General features: G+C 37.8%; 1 protein-coding gene across 1 annotated transcript in view; it reads left to right on the top strand.

Moving 5' to 3' along the window:
• Positions 1-22,150, top strand: part of erfl1 (Ets2 repressor factor like 1) — a 55,708-nt gene extending 33,558 nt beyond the window's left edge. Inside the window, exons 3-7 of the mRNA XM_072658856.1 lie at positions 11,079-11,155; positions 12,237-12,471; positions 16,462-16,648; positions 18,958-19,087; positions 21,283-22,150. Coding sequence (XP_072514957.1) covers positions 11,092-11,155; positions 12,237-12,471; positions 16,462-16,648; positions 18,958-19,087; positions 21,283-22,133 — 1,467 coding nt within the window. The 5' untranslated portion in view covers positions 11,079-11,091 and the 3' untranslated portion in view covers positions 22,134-22,150. The remainder of the gene's footprint in view (positions 1-11,078; positions 11,156-12,236; positions 12,472-16,461; positions 16,649-18,957; positions 19,088-21,282) is intronic.
• Positions 22,151-25,211: the final 3,061 nt, after the last annotated feature.

The raw sequence follows: 25,211 nt of genomic DNA, 5'->3' as shown, positions 1-25,211 counted from the left end.
TTTATCTTTCCTTTTCCTGTAATAATGTCTAAATGGTTCTTATGCAAACTTCTACAATTGTAATTTAATCCTGTGTAGAACCTTTACATCATGGGAAGAAACTTCAAAAAAGATTCTTCACATTCACACATTTACAAAACTAGCTAAACTGATAGCTTTGCTTTTAAGAGAGTACTTCTAATTTAACAAATCCAGTTTCTAAGAATTTGTGTCAAATCTCTTCACATTCATTGATTTCACTCATTAGCTGATCAACCTCCCAGGTTTAGATGGAGTGCTGGGAAATTACCTAAACTGTGTTGGACTCTAGCCCTGGGTTAGAAAAACAAATCTTTCATGAAATGAAACAATTCTAGCACCCTCCTTTTTAGAACTGTACTTACAGTTACAGATTTAAGTTCTTGGCATGGATGTTTTTATAATGTGTGAAAAGTTTTACAGAACCTTTAGGGGTACCTCAAGGGTTTAAATACTTTCCAGGTAATGTCAGGATTTATCCAGACAGATAGCTATTTTGGAATTACTTAAAAATCTCTTTCTCAATTATACCATAAAAGAATATTTTGGGGTTCTCTATAAAACCTTTCAAGAACAACCTTCTGGCATTCGGACAATGCAGTGCCGAACTTCTCCTCTCTCTCTCTGTATGTACACATATACATGTGTGTGTGTGAAGGGGGGCTTTATAGGACTATAGCTCATGCCTGGCATTATGCATGGTGCCAATAGGTTCATATTTATCTGCTCCCGAGAGTCCTGTTCTTTTGGCAATACGGTCTCTCCAGAGACTAGTCAAGCTGTGGGTGTGCACACCTGTGTCAGCACTGGTGCAAGTTAAAGTAGTTGAATGTGTTATTCAGAAGGGGTGTCCACAAACATTTGGACAGATACTGTATATCATCAGTCGATAATGCGGGCAGGTTCACTCCTTACCAGCAGAGAGTACTGGGAATAAGGAGTGGAAAAGTCAACATTTTAAACCAAAGTCTTAAAACGGTCCAGACTGGGTCTTTATTAGGTTGTGCGAGAACGAGAAAGACCTGAGCGAGCTTTGGCCTTAGCAAACGACCTGGGTCGTCACAGTCGCTGTAATGTCACACCATGACAAGCGTGCGCGCGCGTGTGTCTGTGTGTGTGTGTGTGTGTGTGCGCGTGTGTGTGAAGTTTAAGGTCCGCTCGTCGGCGCGCTTTCTGTTCCTTCTCCTCTTCCCCTCTCTCTCTTTCCCTCTCGCGCGGGGTTTTGATCTCTCAGTCGCGAGATCAAAGGCGCTCTCTGGCTATTAGTCAGCGCGAGCCATTGATCCCACATCGATCCGCGCGAGACACAGCCGCCCCGCCAACGCCGAACGAGGCTCCCCAAAGCTCTCCCGCGCGGAAAGGGGAGCGCAGAGAGAGGGAGAGAGAGAGAGAGAGAGAGAGGGAAGGAGAGAGAGAGAGAGTGAGAGAGCGCGAGGGGGGTTAGTGATGGTGTGTGTGTGTGTGCGCGCGCGCTCTCGCTCTCGCTCGTGTGTGTTTTTCTCCTGCGCTGGTAGAACCAGCTCGAGCTTTTTCTTTGCCGCGGGACATGAAACAATGAGGCTCGAGCCGGTTTTAATAAAGCGCGCTTTCCCCGCTTTCAACTCTGGCGCGAGGCGGACGAGCCGGCAGCGGAGAGCGATCGATAATTAATGACGATGAATAATTTAACCCTATCGATTGATACTTTTTCTTCCTCTCCCCCCCCCCCTCTTCTTTCCCCTTATATCTTAAGGCCGATGTTCTGTAAGATGGCCTACTGATACCGCGCGCTCACCCGCTCCCATCGCCTCCTCTTTAACTTCAGCTCTGTTCCATCTCTTCTCCAAGTTTCCTCTGCAAAACTTCACTTTCACTCGCCCTCTCTGGCTTATCATTTCATTAGCCGAGCTCCCCTTTACAAACTTCAGTGCAGGCTTAGTCTGACCGCTTCAAGTGCACGAGAGAACTCTCCAAGGACACGGGGCTCATTGATGGAAGCATCTAATGTATCTACATGGTTAAGATTAGTCGTCAAACCTGTAAGTGATCAGAATTGGCCCCGCTGTAAAACTCAAACCTCAACCTCACCTGGGAATCTTCTGCGTTTTTTAGAGAACCATTGAAGAATCTATGTTGAATAATTTCTCTGAACATGGTTGTTACAATGACCTTTCTTTAAAATTCTATATAGCACCAGAAAATGGTTCACCATTGTGCATTTTTGAGTGCACACCCTGAAAAAAAGCTACACTATATGTCCAAATGTGTTTTGCTGACACAGATGACACAAATGCACAATTCTCTAGTTCCTGTAGAGAAGTACTGCCAGTAGAACAGGACTCTCTGGAACAGATAATCATGACTCAATTGGCACGATGCATAGAACAGAGTCGGAGAACTATTTTTGCTCAGAATGAACACTCTTAAAGAAAGGTATGTTTAAATGTATAAAGTGTATAAAGTGGCCATTTCAATTGGTTATTGATTCTATACACAATAGTTTTATGGGAGAGACATTTGTATGTGGTTCTTTAAAGAACATTTGAAATGGTTCCAAATTGTACAAAAAAGGGTTCCACCGTGTTACAAGTCAGACTTCAGTATCATTAGCTTTTGCTTCTCTAAAAAACATTCTGATGGATGGTTCATTAAAAATATATTTGATCTTAGCAAAACTAGTTCAGTGGTACCAAAAAGGATATTTGACTTTTATACCAGTAGCTAAACCTTCTTTGGCGCTACATAGAGCCTTTTAAAATAATTCTTTAAAGAATCATTCTCAAGAAATTTTCCATCACTGAGAAGAACCTACTCGTTTTTGGAAACATCTTAGTATTAAAATAATCGTAACTGGTTGTGAAAGTGCTCAGTGTAACACTCGCTTAACCTTAACCTAAGAATCATCTTTGAGCTAAGATGCTTCAGGAAAACCCAGCACAGATTTTTTCTTTGAGTTCTTTGAGTTCTACATAGTGTATAACCACTGCCTTTAGTAAAATATGTTGAGGAACCTATAAGGAACCCTTTTCTCTACGGCTGCAAAGAAACAAAAGTAGTTCTTCTATGGAATTGCTCCAAAGAGCCCCCCCCCCCCCCTTTTTTTTTTTTTTTTTTTTTACAATACTCTGGAAATACTTGCAATGAGTACAAATGTGTTTCCTGTCTGAGGTTAAATTCATTGACTGCACCAGTCTGTTTGGATGGATTGCAGAGGAGGTGTTGAGGTGCTCTGGGGATATCACTTTATAGTGTTTTGATACATTGCATTCCCTTTTTATTAATATCCACTAGTGAGCTCAGGAGAACCTTTCCATCAAATGTTTTATTCTTTTGAAAGGGCTGATTTTAGTTCAAGTCCACAGACTAAAAATATGGAGTTCAGTTCATTTTTAATATACTCTGAACTAAAGGTGCCAAAGGGTTCTTTGAAGAGATTCACTGAAGAACCTCTCTGACTTCCCTGAAGAGCCTTTCAATGGATTGTTCTTTAAAGCAGCGTATTTGTAAATGCTCTTTTGTAGTAGTGGGGCTCACTTCAAGGGGTTCTTCAAGGGTTCTTTAGTAAAGGCAATGATTATTATCACTGTATCTCCAAGATGTCAACTTTGCAGGAGAAGGAGAATGAACTGTATTGTACTGTACTTTGCATACGCTCAAACATAAAGGTTCCTCAAATGGTTCTTTGAATGTCTCCATGCCTAAGACATATATTTGTAAGGAACCATTAAAAATATTGAAGTCCATGTAAATGTTCTATCCCAATTTAAAGAGCTCTTTTGCAAAAATGGTTCCTAATGTAACTGAAAATGGCCTAAAGAACTCATTATTGCACCTTTATTTTTAAGAGTGTAGTTACATGATTCTTGTCTATGGTGGAAGACAAAGAATCTTTTGAATAGGCCTAGCACCCAAACAATTTTGAATAAGAGTGTTGTAAAGACATAATTTAATGGTCCCACATAATGTTAAGGTTATGTGCCAGTAAGAGATATTCCTAGAGCTGTAAACCCAAACTGAGAACCAGTGGGGAACCTATTATAAGAGTGTGCAGCCTAATGTAGATGCAGTGCACTGTTTGGGCCAAGTGTGCTTTCTGTTTTCACATTTTGTCAGACATGTCCTCGACCCTTTTCTCCACAAACCCTCGCTCCCTTCTTCCCTCCTGCTCCTGCTCCATCTCTCTCTCTCTCTCTCTCTCTCTCTCTCTCCTAACAAACACCACACAAACCAGTCCCTCTGTTCTTTGACCCTGGGGCTGTGCAGAGGAGTGTCAGAGCAGACAAGAGAGGGAAAGGGGTATATAGAAAGAGAGAGGGAGCAGGAAGAAGGAAGAGAAGGGGGTGTTGGTGGTGGTGGTGGTGAGGGGGAGTGGTGGATTGCAGATAGTGAGGATGGTGTGTAGAGAGTGTTCAGTCCCTTTTCAGTGGCAGCCTAAAAACATAAAGATGAGACAGATATTGAGAGTGTGTTTCATGTTCTGGGAGGAGAGGGTGAGAGAAGCCAGAGCCATCACACTCCTCCAGTTTTTATGTTTTCACTCAGAACTCTGCTCCCCATCCATCTCAGCACGCTGCTGGAGACAAAGTGTCACCCATGTGTCACACTTCCCCCCATCTCTTTCCTGCTTTCGTTCACTCTTGCCACTGGTCCACCGCCGTCCTTTTGCTTTGTATTATTTTGTTCCCCCCATCCAACAAGTCCACCTTCTCAGTGTTTCTCTTTTATTGAAGGTCCATAAAAACCCAAGATGTGGATCAGTTCATTTCAGTTACTGCCATTAATCACATAGTCTAGTGTAACATATAATGATGAACCTGTAAAGTGTCAGTGTATGCATATCTGTCAGTGCACTGGTTGTATTGGTATGTGTGTGTTGGGTAAAACAGAAATTTAGTACCTATTTATACAAAGACCTTTCAATTTAATGTACAGGGCCATCAAACAGTACATTCAACAGGCAGCAGGAAAGTAGGTACTGCTTATACGCTAATTCAAATGTTTGTGGACCGCCCATTGAAATGAATGCATGTCTAGTCCCTGTAAAGGAGTATTGCAAATAGAATAGGAGTCTCTGGAGCCGATAAACCTTAACCTATTTACCATGCCTAATGCCAGGCATGGGCTAGAGGGGTAAAAAGCCCTCCAGCATTGAACTGTGGAGCAGTAGAACTCTGTTCTCTGGTACGATGGCACACCCAACATCCTGACCTCAGGTCACTGAATGCAATCAAATCCACACAGCAATGCTCCAAAAAGCTATTAGAAAGTCTTCCCTACATAGTAGAAAAACATTGCTTCTAGAAAAGCAGGATCAATTACTTTTGAATACCCTTGATTTCTGAAGAAATGGGCAGGTGTCCCAATGCTTTGTTAATTTATCTTGTGGTATTGTACTTCTTCATGTACAATATTGTTAAACAGTCTAAAAAATAGTTTGTTCATTTTGGTTTAATAAAAATGCATTGAACTAGGACACTACTGTATTGCATCCTGAATGTTTGAGAATTGTTACACCCTTACAAACAAGCTCATTTAGACAGTGTTATAAATGCTAACATTGTATTTGATGCTATTTACATTCCAAAATTAAGGTTAGTTAGAGTTATGAAAAATGAAGCAGATAATTTTCCAATATTAGAAAAGCAATTCTTGCCAATTTTATGAATACATTTGAATGTATGATAACTAAAAATATATATAATTATCAATCATCATTTTTGGTTTTCTTCATCTGCACTTTTTAGTCATATCTCTATATAAATGTCTACACACTGTACATTTCCATGTTAGTGGACTGATTATATTTGCTAATGAGAAACATTGGTGTGTTAAAGGTGTGTTAATAAGAAGTAGTGTTAAAAAACACCTTTAAAATATAGATTTTGTTACCATATACTATCCAAAAATATGGATAGTATATCTAAAAATGATATTACATTATATTTTTGTGTTTCACAGTCATATAGTTGCCCTTTCCCATTTATTTCTACATTACCTAGCTAATGTTCACAGCTGGCTGTAAAAAAAGTGCACATAGCATTCTGTTGTGATTCATCTGTAATACCCTGGATTCAATCTTCCCTAATACCCCAGAACCACAGTCTTAGATAGCATGAGTGTGGGGTCTTTTTTTATTATTGCTTTTGTAACTCTCTAAATCACTATTGTTTTTTTGGTGCATTAGTGTGCTACTGTTTTCTCCTGTCACCATCCTAGCCTGTGATTAGCCTTCCATTTTTGTGTAGCATATGTATTAATATGTTTGTCCTTCGTAACTATTTTGTGCATTTCTGTATGTGTATATGCGTGTGTTTGTCTGTGCGTGTGAGAGTATGTGGTGTACGCTCACCCCATCAGTGTGTGTCTCCATATCTAGGAGTGTGTGAGGAGATGTATTCCCTGGGCTGCTAGTTATAATGTTTCTGGGGGTGATGGGAGGAACTTGAAAGCCCCATGCTGCCCAAATCAAAACTAACAAGGAAATGATGGGGGCTCCTTTATCTCTTCACCTGCCTGGGGGGAAGAGGGAGGGGGGTGAGAGAGGGAGATCGGGCAAAAGGAGAGAAGGGGGGGGGTGGACTGGCTTCCTCTTTGATTTGTAAAAAATGCATTACCTCCGAAATCAAACGGAAAATTACTGAGTGGGAGTGAGAGAGAAAGAGAGAGAGAGATGGAATGAGAGAGGGATGGAGTGAGTGAGTAAGTGAGTGAGTGAGAGAGAGAGAGAGAGATGCAGAGAATAGGTGTAAGGGTAGGAGAGCTAAAGTCTTGATCTTGTGATTTTGGTCTTACCACCCGTGACAAGACCATAAAATCCTGGTCTCGTTCTGGGTGTTGGTCTCAGTACAAGAATTCTTGATCTCGACCTTTGGTCTTTACCATGACCCCAGTATCGATAAACCTTGGAAATATTTCAGATAGAATAACCAATCACAATTAAAATGTAATGATCTGAGCCAGTCCAGTGGACGGTAGCTGGACAGTAATGCAACTTTTGCAGCTTAGGATGGCTACTCCAGAACACTAGATTTGGAATAAAACACTAATTATACTTTAAATCCAACTTCTATACATTTTAATCAACTTCTATCTACATCCATGTGATGTTTTTCATACATAGTGCCTTCATTTCAGGAGCCTTTCCATAAGCTACTGGACAACTCACTGTTGACAGATGTTTTAGACCACCTACCCTATGTTTTGTTGCATCTATACAGCATATATTGCACCTTGTGCCTATATATATCAGCAAAGAAAAGGTCTAGAGACTACTAGTGTCATTCAACATTATGACCAACAAAGCCTAAATGCCAGTAAAGTAGGCTGCAAAATCCTAATAAAATGGTGTAGGCATAATGAACAGATGTGTTAAAATGAAAGGTGTAGTAGATTAATAGGAAGGAAGTATATCAGTAGCAAACAACTAAGAAGAGTACAGCAGTGGAAAATTGTTAAACCAACCATCCACCACCATTACCTAACAGGGTTTACCATAAGATTTAAACCACTACTAATTGCAACTTACACAAACTCATTTAGAGTGGTTTAATTTGAAAACACTGCTCTAGAGAAACCTATGTAGTCAGAATTGCCCACAGTGACAAAGATAGGAACCAGATGTTACAATTGTAAAGTAATATTAATAACACACAAGTTTATGATAAGTTCTGTAGGCAAAAAAGAGCCCAACTAAAAAGTTTAATTGGATTTACCACTCTTTACTATTATAAACATTACACATAAAAACTGACATGGATGGTAAATATTTTAGCTATACATTGCAATCTCCAAATCACATCACCACCACTTTAAATAAATATCTTTTCAATGCAGCATTTTACATCTATATAACCTGCATTTTGCATCTCAATGATTCAGGATTTATCTACAACAGAACTGCCAACTTTCTGTTTACAAAAAAGTAGTAGTTCTGGGGTCACATCTTATGGATAGATGAGATAAAGTTAAGCATTTTGTGGAAAAAATAAACAGTTGGTCCAAAGTAATCCAAAACATGCCACTAAATATATGGTAACTTATGCATGTATGCCTGCCAGTTTAACTGACTTATGTCTTTATTGATAATATGATTGTGTGTAGCCGAGTAATTTCAGAATTTAGGTTAGAATCCCAACCCTCTCTGACCTCTCTGACCTTACCAAAAATCCTCAAAACTTCACATTGCATCAGGACAGTGACACTAAAAACCATGCTTATGCTAGTATAGTTTCTGAAAGCCAAAACATGGGCAACAAACAAGTCAATTACCCAATATGAACTCCACTGAACATCTGACTCAAGTATCAGGAAACATATTTAAAACATTTGGTAGTTAGATATGTGTATTTAACATGGGGTAATCTTTAAAAAGACAAACTACTTAGGAGGAGAATAATTTTAATATATTCACTTGTTAAATTGTTAATAAGTAAAAAATAATTGCAATAATTGCAAGACACTGCGAGTGGGTGTTTATTAACTACTTTAAAACCAGTACAGTGTGTAGCAAACACACTCATTAGATGGACTAGACATTAAGGACATTAGATGGAAAGAACTGTACTGTGCTAAAGCAACGTTGATAAATCAACGTAATGAGCCAGTTGTGTTACTAAGCTCAGTAACACAACTGCATCAGTGTTGAAATATGCACTTCTATATGTGTGTAACATAATGCCATAAACACACACAGAAAACATAATGGACACACTGCATGAAGCAAACCAGCTTGTAACAGAGAGGAACAGTAGGAGGAATGGCTGGACAAGCACACCATGCTACACAAATAAGGGCCCATAGGCAAAACTTCTAACACATTTGCCTACTTGTCAGCCAAATGCCACACATGTGTAAACCCAGCTTCTGGTTTCAGTGTTTTCTATGGGTCACAGATTTCAGGCAGCCATCAGTGATAAATAATTGTCTTGACCTTGTCTCAATAGACTAAAATGAATCTCAATGAGTCTCAATGAGTCTGCTTTCAGTTGTTGCGGTATCTTGCGACTGTCAGGGTCTGGAGGTTTGGCTATGTAAGTGGTAAGTAGGTCAGAAGATCTAAAAGAAAAAATAACACTCATGGGTGTGGATATGTAGTAGGTTGGCAAGTTGTCTGTGAGTGTCAGTGTAGTTTTTTTTCTGACCAAGTGGGGAAAGAGCTGGACAAGTGTAGGATCTTGTTAATGTGATTGATTTTTTTCTGATCCACACCTGATTATAAGCAAGACATTAATCTACTATTACCGGTTAGCTATTTGTAGAAGATTGATATGTTCATGAAAAGTCTAAGTGACAAAAAATCTCAAAATATTCTGACTAAAGATGATTTTTGAAATAGAGGATTGCTCATGGAAATGCAACTAACTATTTTAACGGTCATAATCACCATTCATATAAGTAGTATTCATAACAGTAGATTATATGGTATAGCAAAAGAAATCTTTATTTTAAAGGTTTTTTAACACTACAAAAAAGAGTTGACTTAACTTGTAAGGAAGGAATCAAATAGCAAATAAAAACAGCTGTCAGTGTTTGGATTAGATACAATTTATATATATATATTTACAATCTTTATATAAAAACAAACTTCTCCAGTAAAGATATTTGGAAGATGGAAAATGAAACACATTTTTAAATATCTTTTTTTAACTTACTTCTTCTAAATTCACCTGAAATAAATCACCACTACCTAGTCGGAAAACGTAGGAAAGAATTTGTGATAGAAAAAAATAACAAGGGAATGGGAGATGAATTCCAAGAAACAAAAAAACAAGAAGAGACAGAGTGAGTAAGTGGACAGTCCAAAGACTAAAGGCAACAGAGAGGGTGTGTGTGTGTGTGTGTGTCTGTGTGTGTATATATATATGTGTGTGTGTGTGTGTGTGTGCGTGTGGTGTGTACGTTAGTGAGTGAAAGAGAGAAGTGCCTGGAGTTAGCAATAATAATTTATACAAACACACCTTAATAATTCACGTTCCATTTCAATGCTGGAGGGAAGATCCAAAATTCACAGAGCATAATTAAATAGAGTAGGAGAAGAGAGGCCGAGAGAGGGAGAGAGGAGAGAGGGAGCGAGGGAGAGAGGAGCATTAAAGATACCCATGTACTGACGTTTTTTTCTTCCACCCAAGCTTTGTAAAACAACCTTTATGAAATTGTGATGTACAAAGTAAGATTGAATTTCTCCAGCTATGCTGTATTGTTGCAGTGAGAGACGGATATTTATTGAGTTACCCACGTCTTCTGACGGCAAACACGACTGCGTGCTTTTGAATGATTTTTAATATCCTACCTTGAAATTATATGCTTAATGTCATCTGAGCCAGTATCTGGTATTGGAGTTTAAGTGGGAGGTTGGATGTTCTTATCTATTTCCCCTCTTAGTTCACCTTTTATACCTGATTTAATAAGATTATTAAGTTGTATTTTGGGGATAAATGTTGTATTTCTTTAGTCAAATTTAATAACAATTTTATTTAGTAAATCATCCTGCTTTTAATTGCCTCTCATTTCATTTATTCATCCCATCGCTGCAGTTCTGTATGGCCTACATATAAACATTCAACAAACACCTCTGAAAAACCTTACGCCTAATTGGTTGAAAATCCTCTCAGGCCAACCCTACTTCATAGCCACTGGACCTGTGAGAGACTCTTTGGACTATTTTCTCTTTGTGAAAAATGCTCAGTGATCTTACACTCGGCTACCGGGGTGGCCTTCGGCAACCATATTTAAAATCAGCCTTCAAATAAGAAGGGAGTTGTTCAGAGGCCACTGAAATGGAATGGCATGTATTGCTGTGGAACAGTGTGCACTGATCATCATCTATGGTACTGGTATCTAGACGATGGTCATGTGGTGTCTGAGAAGAATATCCCATCTTGAATATGCAAGGTCTGCTGCTGAACATATTATAAAAGAAACACATGGGTCTTTTTTTCAATGTTTTTCTACATTATTTATATTGTGTGAGAACATTTGCAGTGAATGGACCAATACAAATTGTCTGAGATTAGTTTGAATGAAACCTCATTAAAAACGCCTGCTGTGTCTGTGTCTCTATGTGTGTGTGTGTCTATATACAGGTGCAGTGGAGGCATGGACTGTAACTGTGTTAGTGACCTGCTGCTCACTCCACCTGTCCCAGCCCTTTGGACACCAGGTGAGAAGTAGACATTTACACAGTTAAAAATAAAGGTGCCATAAAGTACTATTAAGAGCAATGCCATAGAGGAACCAATTTGAGTTCCCTAAATAACTTTATAATGGATAGCCCTTAAAACATTTTATTAAATGAGATGTGGGAGTGAGTATTTGAAAGATCTACACATTAAGTAAAAGTTACATTCCATTATTTGTCTTGTAGAACAGTACTTTTAGGCCAACAGACATACAATGTGAAGAGGCTTTTAAATATGGCCAGGCCTAAGTCCACCCTCTCTGAGAAAACAAACATGCTTTACATTATATATGATATATATATATATATATATATATATATATATATATATATATATATATATATATATATATATATATATATATATGCTATCACACAAAAACCTCATGTCTCCAAAATGTCGACATTACAGGAGACGGAAATATTGTCTTAACTCTCAATGGAAGTCAATGTAAAACTAATTTAGTCCAAATTTCTTGCAATTCTGGAGCATTTCTATTGTTCCATTTATCATAAAATTGTGACACAATATAAAGAACAACTTCCAGATTGAATTATGTAATGGAGCCAAAAATGGAGATACAGTGTTTTTGCATGACAGTAGCAATACCATTAAATAGCTCTATACTATCAATAGCATATATATTTTTTACATTGTATTTTTTAAAGTATTGTAGTAACAAGTAAATATTTACAAATATTTACAAACCTAAAACCTACCTCTCTTCTCTATTTTTACACTGTACTGTTCTATTTACCTTGGCCCACCACAAAGACTGAACTTTGGCTTCCCAAAATAGTCTGTTTGGATACCCCAGTTCTAGATAGGATCAACAGTGCCACAATTTAATGAAAGAATTCTAACATTTTAATTGGTAGGCCATTAAGATCACAGTTTATGTGTTCATTATGCCTTCTATTAATATTAGAATTCCAGGGTGCTGTTTTGGCTTAAACACCTTCACTACAGCAGTCATTTAGACAGCCGTGCCCCTCAGCAAGCACTATAAAACCAACAGGTCTCATCCACGTCCTCTTAACTTTCCTCCCTCTCTCCCCTCAGGCTTCGCCTTTCCAGACTGGGCCTATAAGCCGGAGTCTAGCCCTGGCTCCAGGCAGATCCAGCTGTGGCATTTCATCCTGGAGCTGCTACAGAAGGAGGAGTACCAGGGGGTGATCGCCTGGCAGGGAGACTACGGCGAGTTTGTGATCAAAGACCCGGATGAAGTGGCAAGGCTGTGGGGCATTCGGAAATGCAAGCCTCACATGAACTACGACAAGCTAAGCCGTGCGCTAAGGTGGGCTTACCATGCGTTTAGTTTTAATACTGGGCTGTTAGACACTATGTGCTATACATTGCTGAAATCATGTTTGTTTATTTTGGTATTTTCAAGCATTAATATGAGGACACCAAATACCATGTCACCGATTATTGTTTTGGGGTTTTTGTTTTCTTTTGCATATTTCACAGTTTATAATAAGATTTCTAATATTTCACAGTTTCAATGTTTATATTAGATTTTTATGATGATTTAGTTCATAGCTTTTTTCATTTTCAGCTCAGCTTCATTTAGTTTCCACCAAAAGCGCCATTACTATTCATAGCAAATCTGGAGTTTGATTATCAGTATTATTAGTAGTATATTATTAGTAGTATTAGTATATATTACATTATTTGTATTTATTATCCTTTAACTAATAGGCTTATTCGTGCATTTCCCTCAAACTGTGTGAAATCTGCATAATTTCTAAATAGGAAAAAGATCACAATCACTGGAAACTGAACTATATGTCATAATCTCTCAGTAAAGATCATCACAACATCACTATTGCTGACAGAGTCATTGCCAGCACAAATTCTTCAGTAGCAAGACCTCTTTCAAAACTGATATTTAAAAAAAAAAGACTTTCTTATCTGGACAATCAGCAATTATTTGCTTTGAAAAACACAAATATTAGACTAATCACTATAAAAAGTAGTGATTTATTGTTTGTCAATATTTTCATTTAATCATTTCCAAACATCTCGTCAAGGAGGTCCAGTATTAATTGTAGCTTGGCTAATCGATGCTTCATTAAGTTAAATTTGGACAAATCTGGCCAGCAACTGCATCAAGAAGAAATGAGAAACAATACCTTTGTACTTCTAACTAGCTCACAACATCCCAGTGACTTTTTTTGGAAGCAAGGAATCCTTGTTACTTTTCATTTAATCCTTGTGGCATTAACTTTTGTTTTCATTAATTCTAATGTTAGATAGGCTTGTATTTTGCAATCAAAAAACATTGCTGAGAGAAATTTAAAGGGTTGGCACACAGCCCAGTTTAAAGAGATTATTAACCTTCTACCCAAAACATAAATTCTATTTCTCCAATCAGCCTGTCTTCACTATATATTTAAAATATAAAGACATAAATGGCTTCCTTAAAGACAAATAACATTTTAAGCCATGTTGAAACTCAAAAACATAATTTTCCTGTACCTATTATTAATTGGGACCTATTTTTTCTCATTTATAATCATTTTCTTTATTATATTTTGTTGTTTTCTTTCAGCAATTATGTTTTACAATTGCTTTATTATTACCACATTATTATTTATTGTTTGTTTGAAATACATATTTTTCAATATTTATAATTTGTACGTAATGTGTACCATTATGAACTCTCTCATCTTTAAAACGATCTGAACATTACAGGTCAGGACTGATGATAAATTCAGTGGTGACAATATATTCTACACCAGAGACCTGACCTGTAATGTTCAGATCGTTTTAAAGATGAGAGAGTTCATAATGATACCAGTCCCACTATTTTTCAGTACTTACACTCTAGTTTTTCAAAAATGCAAGTGTTAAAACTGATACAGGGAAAATTAATCTTCAGTGTTCTTACTTTAAAGTGTGTTTATCACATGCATCATAATCCAGTTTACTGCTAAAAGTACTGAACCAAAGAGAAATTAAAAACGATCAAATTTCAATAGTAAATACTGTCACATATGTAAGTAGCATGCTTAGGCATAGAGCGAGATTACACAAAAAATAATGTAGTCATAGATAGGACTGTAGATTCATAGTGTTTTCTTTCTGCATTTAAATGTCCTGTTTTTGATCTGGGTTACGACAGGGGCAGCATGGTCTACAATTTTGTGCAACAAATATGTTATTCCTTATGTGCAGAAGAAAGATTTTGTTTGTGGACATTTGTTGTCAACTGTTTCCCTCAAAAGAAGGTCAATACTTTCCATTTTGTGGGATCTTTGAATGTCCAAATAACTCTTGGACTTGTATAAAGATTTGTCAATAGATATCTTGAAATTACATCTCAAATTGATCTTTACATCATCAAACATATATCAGCTCTGCTCTCTAAACTCTCAATGCAGAACTTTTACCATACATTAACCCCTGTCACAGAAGTAGTGTTCTGCTTGCTAACCACTCACCAATCTTCTTCTTAGTTATGCAAATCATTTCCTAGACTATTTCATCTTTTAGGCTTTGCTTTCCATTTTTTGCACCCCCGTCCCCTTACACTCCCTCCCCTCTCTTTAATAGACGCTGTCGCTTTCTGCTAATTGTTATGAATTGGCGTAGGCCATAATTGGCCTCGTTGATTAGCCTTTCTTAATTGCTCAATTAAGGGGCAGTGCACAATTGCCATGCAAAGCAAAAGTGTGTGAATCATTGGTGTGGCGGGTTGCATTATGCATACTTGTGTAGACTGCTGAGCCGAGCAAATGGAAGTTAAGCTTAAAGCGAATTGAAATTTCAGAGTGAGCATAGCAGAGCATTTTCTCAAATCTTGCTAAGATTTTTGCTAAAGCTATAAGCCACGATTGAAATGATTCTGGATATATAATCTATCTCTCATTTCCAATTTCTTTCACACTCTGAGCAGCAGAGAAATTTGCTAAGTTGAGGAAAATCTATGTGGTCAGGTTCATACATCAAGCTGGTGGAAAGGTAATTCACATGGCTATCATGTTATGTTGATGTCTGTAATCCTGGAGAACCTTTCAGTGATACTGGAGACATTACTTCTTCCAAGATAGGAAGGAAATTCTACAAATGTTCTGCATAATTTAATGTTTAATATGAAAATAAAATGGTGGCAATACTAGATATGTGGCGAGTTTAAAGGGTCTAGGAGCTACATCTCATTAGCAGTTACATTAAAAGGGTTAGGGATATGTTACCTAGAGATATTGTTTTACAGTTTTGTCCTGCAGAAATGCATTTTGTTCTAGTGGTTTTAGATAGTAAATAAGTTATTTATATTTGTTTTGTGGACATTTTGAACATCATTTGAACTATTACACAGTAATTCAGAAATTCAACTAGGAACAGGGAACCTTTTCTGTCAATATTTCTGTTCACCATCAATGTACTCAACTTAAAAAGGTATTTTAATGATTATATATAATGTGTATTTCTCATTATATACTTCCAAAAAAGGAATTCATTATCATTTGTTTGTCCATAGAACCAGATTTTTAAAATAATGTAATTTTAATTATGTTTTGGGTCAATTGGATATGTGCACTGTTGAAAACCTAGTCATATAAGAAAATAAAGGGGCGTATTTATCATGTTTTCCAGTGAAATAAATTGTTGATAGATAATTGAGCATTATACTCACGAGACATTACATAACACAAGACACGACATAACATTTAACTGATTATACAATAAAGAATTCAACAGTATCCACTACTATTGGGGAGAAAATGTCTATCATTGTGTAAAACTAAGTTTTAAATATTAAGATGCATATGTAATACCATCATGCATTTTAAACTAAAGCAGTGCAGACTTAAATCCAACTTAATTAAACTGTGATTAACAGCTTATGAGGTAATTTTAAGTTCCATAACCTTAACATTGTGATAGCTACAATATTGTAGCATTTTCGTAACCTTTGCCAAAAATATAACTTTCTAATTAGAAAGAATAATGTTTTAAATTACTGAATCATATAATGCTGTGATGTGAATACACCCTTAAAAATAAAGTTCCTCATAAAATAACTTTTTGTCAGATGTTTTTGAAGTTTAAAGTTTAAAGACCATCCAAATATTGTAAATATTTGTACAAATGAATAGTACTATATATCCAAGCCAAAAAATGCTTCATATTTAAGAATATAGTTAAGGATATATCCCGTAATATGTTGAAAATACTGTTGAAATTGTTGAAAATAAAATGATACTTTGAGAAATGTACTAACCTCTCTCCAACTTCTTCTTTTTCTCTCTCTTCTCACCCTGTACTTTGCTCTATCCAGATACTATTACAACAAACGCATTTTGCACAAAACTAAAGGAAAGCGGTTCACCTATAAATTTAATTTTAGCAAGGTGGTTCTGGTCAACTACCCACTTTTGGACATGGCCAGCTCTCCATTCCTACTAGCCCAAAACCACTTCAATGGAGGGGCAGCCACCCCAGACTGCAGCCCTGTCACACCTGAGGTATGAGGAAAAGTGTGTGTAACTAAAACACATGTTTCTCATTTTTTAAAACTGCCCAACATGTGAATGGAGTAGTAAAGAAGAATAGAGGCGATTTACTTTCTGCACTGTTATTTCACTTGTTCTGTTCTTTTTCATGTTCTCTATTTTGATCTACTATTAATATTGTACTGTACTCACTGAATTCACTAATATTGAACTATGCAACTGTTACACAGCCTGATTTCCCTTACTGATGTTGCTGCATTGATGTTGTAATGATGACTAATGTTTGTGGCTATTCCTAATGCAGTTACTTTCATAGCTTAAAAAATACACTGCAATCATCAGTGTGAATCATGCAAAGGTTTGCATAACTTGCACAGTCAGTACAGCCAGTAACACTCCTTTTATCAGAAATCACAGCTTGCAAACACTTCTGGTAGCAGCTAAAAGTCCTTTCTTTCTTGTAGTAGATTTTCCCCACTCTTCTTTGCAGAAGTCCCCTAATATTGAGATATTCTAGTGTTTTTAGCACAGTTTGTGGCTTTGAGGCATGTATTGGATATTTATTCAGTTGTTGAAGCCATTCTCTTTTCAGCTTTAGCCTTTTAACAGAAGGTTTGACATTTGCATCTAGGATGTGCTGGCATTGAATACATTTTCCCTCCACCCATGCAATACTGGCAATGTAACTGGTGGCAAAACAACACCAAAACATGATAGATCCACCCATGCATCACAGTTGGTGAGATGTTATTTTCATGAAACACAGTTTGTTCTCTTTTTTCACCAATCATGCCTTTGCTGATTGTTACCAAAGAGTCAAATTTGACTTCAGCAGACCACATCACTTTTAGTTTCGAACCTCATCTAGCTTGCCTAGAAGTTCTCTACTAAACTTCAAATGTACAAACCTGTACAAAACTCAAATGGTTCCTTCTTATGGCTCTTCCATGAAGCTTATGCTGGAGCAAGCAATGCTGCACAGTGGACTAGTATACACTCTAGACTCACTTTTGACTAAACCTTTCTGTCTTACAAACTGCAAGTGTAAAACATGTGGTTTTCTTCTTAAAGCCTTTTCCCGTCTTGTGGGCATGGATTACTTTCATTCTTTTAGACCTTTAGAGGAGCCCATATTTGATGTGTGTTAGTACAAGGCTACAAGGTTTTGGTGACATGTTTCAGGCTTGATTTGCCAGTCAATGTCTGAGTGAAAAACAAATACATATATAAAGAATCTGATCCTTTTGCACAGGCTACACTGATGATTTGTACTTTTTAATAACAAAATCTGTGCTTACTTCTTCTCAATTATATATTTAAAAAATATATATATGAAAAAATGCCAATCCAGTAAGAAAACCATAGACATATGGTTCATCAATAATTTTTTATAATATAACCAGCATTTTGTAAATTACAGTCGACCATTTACCAACTTTGAACAGTGTGAGAAAGTTATGTAGAAAGCTGAGCTGAGGAAAGAGAAGGGGGGGGGTGCTGGGTAGGAGTCTGCCAAGGTGAAAGGGAAAGAAGAGAGAAATGTCAAAGTGGGTGTTAAAGGGCCTTAAAACAAAAGAAGACATTATCCCCTTGCTCTCATCCTCACCTTGGAAGCCTCACTCATTCTGGCATCGATTGAAAATGAAAGAAATGTAAGAAATTAAAGGAGAAGGAGAATATCAGGTCGTTTCTCTATAATTAATGCAGGACAGTTAAGAATTCGAGATTATGGCAAGACTGAAGGTGCAGTCACTCAGAAATGAGAGGTGACAGAAATTCTTGATCACTGCGTGATGGTGCTGTTAAAGAAAGGGGGGAATGTCTGACAGTCGCTAGGACTACACTGAAGACCTTGCAGCCACCTAATGTTTTCAAACAACACCTTGATCACCAAAGTTTGATACGTGTTGCCTACTGTAAAATTGACAAATCAGCTAGTTTTGCAATAGTTGTTTCATTTTGAACTGATTTTGGTTCAGTCAGACACATTAATATTGCCACATATATATATATATTTATATATATAATAGTCTCATGACTGGGACTGGGGCTCTTTAAACTAGCTCACAAGATCTCAATTGCTTTATACATTATTATATATATTATACATTATTATTATTATATCTATTATTATATACTTATTCTTTTTTAAATCACTACATTTTAAAAACACTTTTTACTGTGCTGCACACAGACACAAAGATCTGAATTGTATTCCCTCTGCTTTCTCTCCCATCTCTCTTTCCTCGCTTCTCTTCACCTGTCTTCACACTTCCTTTTCATCCATCCCTCTTCCTTTTTGCACACTCTTAACCTCTCAGGCCCTGCAGTCTTTATTCCCCCGTTTGCCCGACTCTGGTCGAGGGACGTCTCTGTTTGACCGCGGCGCGGGGGCCCCGGGGCCAGAAGGGGATAAGCTGAGGCTGGACACTTTCCCTTTCCTCGGCTCAGGTGAGAGTCAAACAAAAAGAAAAGGCTGACAGCAGAAAGGAGCGTGGGTCAAAACAGAATGTTGGTTTTAAAGGCTTGCAAAAAAAAAACTGAGAGCGAAGCAGAAGGATTTTTTTCTTTTTGTTACTTTGGTAAATGTGGGCTGTAGGATGGAAGTGGAAGTCTAGTGGGTTTGAAGACTTAAATATTTAGTTAAGTAGCAGAAGAAGTGTTTGGACCCCTATGATTACTGCATTTTAGAATGCATATTTGCATAGCGATGGACTTGTTTCCGCACCACCTCTGTATAGCTCTCTATCAGCGTCTGGGACTGCATGTGTATGCAGTTTAACTCACACTCCTTTGTCTTTCCTTTATATGAGCAATACAGTATCGTATCAGTGCATTAGGATCTGTATGTGTGTTTGTTTGTGTGTGTGTGTGTGTATGTGTGTGTGTGTGTGTGTGTATGTGTGTGTGTGTGTGTGTGTGTGTGTGTGTGTGTATGTGTATACTCCCCTCCTCAACTGGCCCCCCTTACTTTGTTTGTCCTCGGGTCCTATTCCTCCCTCCTCCCCTCCTTACCCTGATCTCACTCCCATGTGTCCCCCCTGTCCTAATCCCTTCCCAGGCAGGAAGGCCCTAATTGAGGGTGCAGGCTTCAGTTTGTGGCCTGTGGGCGCCCATTACTGTGTTTTCATAAGCAAGTGAGGCCTGCCTGACTGATTCAATATTCATGTGTCTGCTAGCTACTCCTGGCCCAACACACAGAGAGACTGTAACACTGTCAAATTAGCCCTGCATAGCAAATAACAGAGAGACAGAGACAGAGAGAGAGAGAGAGAGAGAGAGAGAGAGAGAGAGAGTGAGAGAAAGACAGAAGAGAGAGAAAGGGGGGCTTGGTAAGGTTGAGGAAAGTGTGAAGAGACAGAGAAAGAAGGCGTGTAGAGTGTGAAGAGACAGAGGTAAAGATGTGAAGAGATGGAGCAATGGGTGGAGAAATCTCGGTTAGGCAAGCACAGCGATGTGGGTTCGACTAAATGTAATAAACTAATTAAATGTAACTGTAAAAAGTATTACTCAATTTCCCTCTTTTGCAAAACACATTGTGATATTAGACATAAATTCTAACAAAAAAGGCAGACATTTCATTAATCATTTTTTCAATCGTTTTTGTTGATAAATTTAATTTGCTATTTTTTCCCTTACACCAAAATCTTTAAAAGAACACCATGCAGTTATGTCTATAAGTATACACAATATTTGTAATTTTGCATTCTTAAATGGTCATGTCAGTGACCAGACTTCAGCTTTTCACTTACTGAAGACAAAACTGAAGCAGAAAAACTACAGAAAGGCCTGGCAAAGCATCTCAAGGGAGGAAACTTAGCATTTGGTCTTATTTATGTGTTCCAGACTTTGGGCAGTCCTTTTAAGTATTAAAAGTATCTAAACATTCATGTGTCCTTATATTTCTAATTATGTTAGTTTGTCCAATTAATTGTGGGTCTGTGAAAAAGGAGGGACTGTGTAAAAATGGCTGTTGTTGAAATGGTTAATGCAGTATTTTTGTTAAAACTCTTGAATTAAAGCTGCAAGTCTAGACTTCAATCACATCTTGATTGCTTCATTCCAAATCCATTAAGGTAGTGGGGCATAAAAACTGTCCACATGTTAATGGATCTGACTGTATGTATATGTGCCAATTCATGCCCATGTCTAAATAAATCCATTTAGTGGCATAATTTGCACATATTGTCTTTATGTAATAATGGCAGATAATGATTTATTAATGCTATAAATGATCATTTTTGTGTGTAAAGCATTAAAAATATTTGGAAATAAAATTTATTAAAAAATATAAGGAGCCAGTTTTAACCTAATCCTTGATTTGTCCAGTATAATCTGAATCTGATTATATAAAAATATTATCTGCATCCACGCTTATGAAAGAAGTTCGCTATATTAAACCAGGGCAATGAAAAAAACATTTGAAAGCTTAAATGGTTCTTTGCCTTGTTCAGTGGTTCTTCAGATTGCTGGAAACTTATTTGTAGATTATTTAATATAACACCATACAGCTTTTCACTGTGAGTGAAAGAACGCATATGAGTGTATGCAGAACATTATTAATCAGTAGTTTCTGAATGTATTGACCTTAATCTTCTTCAGTCTGAAGTGCTTATTCCATTTCTTCATGTCTCTTTCCCCGACAGGAACCCCTTGTTACTCTAAACCTCCATCCATGTTGGGTCCTTATCCCCGTAACCCTGCTTTTGACTACTCATGGGGCTTCAACCCTTACCTCCCTGGAGCTTTCTCGCTAAACAATTGTCCCAAACTGCCCCCGGGCTCCCTGTACCCCTCACACTTCTACCCCAACCCACTCCAGTCGGGCCTTACCCAGCTGCCCCATCCCTTCTCCTCTCTGCTGCCCCCGGGGGATACAGCTGGAGCAGAGCGGGGTCAAACTGGAGGAAACACCAATGGCTCAGCAGGTAGTTTGCCCCAACGGCTTTGCATCCCACCCTACCCAGGCAGCCTGCTTCAAGGCCGGACCGAGCTGGGCAGCTTGGGCCCGGGCATAGGCGAGAGGGAGAGGGGGGAGGCCAACAACAATGTTTTGGGAGCAGGTGGAGGAGGGATCGGAATGGGATTGGGTTTGGGCCTTGGCCTAGGAGGACTGGGCCTGGCTACTGGAGGAGGAGGCCGGCAGAGCCCGTCTGACCGATGTGGGGGCGTCAAACAGGACCCAGAATCAGACTCCGAGCTGGAAATCACTGACCTGAGTGACTGCAGTTCCGAGAACGAGAACGAGCCGGACTTCCCCCTGGCCAAAGAGCCCAGGCTGGGAGGTCGGCCCCACATGCTGGAAGCCAAGACTGGGGGCCTGGCGGGGACCCTACCCCCACTTTCTTCACTTCCTCCACCTGTTTCCCCTCATCCACTTAAAAGCCTGGTGCCCCTAACTCCTCCACCTCCATCCCTCCCGCCGTCAATCTCTCCTTCCCTTACTTTGGTTGACCGGCACAGAGAAACAGACTCTCTGAAACTCGCTCATAGTTAATATGTGCTCTGCATTCAGTTCCCATCCCAGCTACAACAAGCACTCCCTGCCTCTTTCTCTTTGTCCTTGTATTTAATCTTGGAATTCTTGCTTTTTTCATCTTGCTCTAAAATGTTATCTGAAATTTAGTATATTTAATCATCATTATCACACAAAAACTTTGTATCTCCATTGTTGCAGTTTTACCCTTTTTGCATTGTGTGCCCCGAAAAGACTTGGAATAAAATCTTGTTACATTGACTTTCATTGAAAATTAAGAAGTTTTTTTCATTTTCTTGCAAAGTTGGAGATACAAGGTCTTTACGTGAAAGAGACTATGTTATTATTATACATCCCACTTTTTCAGACTGACAGAAGCCATTTACAAACTTAAATGTACTGAAATGTGCACTCCAGCATTTACAAATGCAGATTTATAGATATCGTTATTACATTAAATTTATGCAATCATTTATTTTACATCTATCTATTGGGTCAATAACAAACATATCAAGTTACTAAGGGTTAATAATTTATCATCATTACTTTATTAATCATATATATGGCATTATATATTATTATAACTATAATTATAACTAAATATAAAAAGAACTAAATATTCCTAAAAAAAAAGTAAGCAGCTTCATCAGATAACAACATTTCTAAATGCTGAAATGCACTTTTTGTTAATACAAACTGTTGTAAATGATAAACAATGCTAAGCAAACTATTACCAAGCAATTCAGCACAGTCATGGCCTCATTATTTTGCAATAACTCTTATCAGATTAAAAACATGGCCAGCACAAATGAAACCGTATGTCCCACCTATCCAATTTGATTACATTGATTAAGTTATGTCATTAATTCTGCTTAGTTCTGCTGTTGTTTTATTTTTTCCTTTTTATTTAGCCTATGTATTAATCCTACAGGGTAATTTGACTTCCCACATATAAAAGTGGTGGTTTGAACAAATTTGGGGATATTGCACAAACGTTCTCACTCATATGTTCGTGTGTTAAGCTCTGTAGAATAATAGTAATGCAAAGCCAATTGCAATAACAGCAATTTTATGGAGCTATTTTGATAGCAATTCAGTTGTGTTGCAATAAAGCACTTACTTGCTGGGGTTGTGCTGGCGTGGGGGGCTGAATCGCTGTTTGAAACCCTTTCAGACATTGCCATCTACAGGTGACTAGTGACTCCTGCAGATACAATGATTGTAAATGAATGTAACTTTCCTCCCATTGTTTGTCCTTTCCAGGATTCTTGCAGATGGATGTGTTTATTGTGCTGGGCTATAGAACGCATCTATCCGCTTTTCCTTATTTGTTCCCTTGTACAGTTCATTATGTTCATTCAGTGCTAAAATGTCTTATTTAAAGCAGCTATAAAATGTTTCACAAGACACAGAGAATGAGAGATGGAGCAAGGAAGTGCTTATATTTGCATCTATATTTCATTGTATATATTTTATTATTGTGTATATTCTGTTCAATTACTATTATTACTATTATATGAGATTGATGTATCGGTGTGATTTAATTCTGTATTTAAATGAAAACAGATACTGGTGAGATGGATGATCGTAGGCGTATTTAGCGACTCCGAATTATAAAAAAGAGAAAGCACTTGTTTTCTTGAGTTGTTTTTTTAACAGGAAAAGGGTTGAGACAAAAAAAAAAAAAGATTTCATTTTCTCAACTCCCTCTAATTATACCCTTTGGTCATTTTTGCACACTTGAGAATGACTCCATAAGGGGCTATTAATAGGCCGCCAGTAATTTTTAAAAGTTTATATTCACTCAGTAACTACTGTAATGAGTTTAATGTGAGTAACGTTGCACATTTTCAAGAGAAACTGGTCAAATGTTTTGACTAAACTTTGTTTGTTTTCCAATGTCCAGACCATCATAGTTAGACCTTATGAAAGACACAGATATGGTCGGTTTAAGCAGGTTTTTAAGCTAGACATTGAGAGAAAAGGTCACAAGATCACTGCAAATACAGTACATATACCCAGGAGTAAGACAAAGTAATTGTCGACCTTAAGTTCCTACCTTACATCAGTGTATTATATGAAACTACCAGTGTACATAGGCTTTCCTTTGTGTATTTGTGTGTACACATCAAAGACAAAAAATAGCATTTTCTTTACAGTAAGATTTTTGGGTTTGTTTGTTTTTGCTTTATTGTAAAACTGAAAAAATGAAAAGGATGGAAAGAAAAAAAGAACTAAGAATAATATCTTCAAAAGCAATAAACATTATTCTGGAGATGTGATTGCTGGAGAGTTCAGATTTGTTACTGAAGTCCTGTGTACAATTTGATAGCAAATGTATAAATCAGGGACATGGAGAAATACAGCTGGAGAGGAAAACAGCACTGTTTTGCTTTCCTTTGCATGTGCCAGCACTATGAATGCGCATTATATGTGTTATCAGTAGGGTAAAGGTTTGATGTGTTGGTTGGCCACACACAAAAGAAATCTTACACTTTCTCTAGAGCTCCCTGTCTTAGTGTTGATAATGAAAGATGAGTGTGACTGTGATCCCACTAGCAGCACAAAGTGTGAATGACAGTTAATCAATATGCAAATATGCTTCTTTTCTATGGTTGTGATTTTTTTCACACAACAGTGCCAAGCTATTCTTTGACAAAATTTAAAGGAAGAAGAAGATACACTCATTCAACCCATTTGTGTTGCACACATAGAAACTGACCTCTGCCTTTAACCCAGCTATGCAGTGAAATACTCACATACACACACACACACACACATTAGTGAGCACACACACACAGAAACACACATGGGCAGCCACCTAGCAACACCCGGGGAGAAGTCAGGGGTTAGGTGCCTTGCTCAAGGGAACTTCACTCTTGTCCTGTCAGACTGAACCTGCAACTGTCGGGTCACAAGTCCGCTTCTCTAATCTTCAGGCTACAGCTGCCTCAGTAGCCTCAGTTCAGATAATGTATTGTTTGTTTAGCCTGATGTACATTAATACACTGGGGAGTTCGGGATGAGGTGAAGTGGTCCAATATCCTGACCTCGCTAATATTCTTGGCGCTGAATACAATCAAATTCTCACAACAATGT

The sequence above is a fragment of the Salminus brasiliensis genome, chromosome 1 (genome assembly GCF_030463535.1).
Source record: "Salminus brasiliensis chromosome 1, fSalBra1.hap2, whole genome shotgun sequence".
Classification (NCBI taxonomy): domain Eukaryota; kingdom Metazoa; phylum Chordata; class Actinopteri; order Characiformes; family Bryconidae; genus Salminus; species Salminus brasiliensis.
Note: the sequence above shows the minus strand (reverse complement) of the source record. Positions and strands in the feature narration are given on the sequence as shown.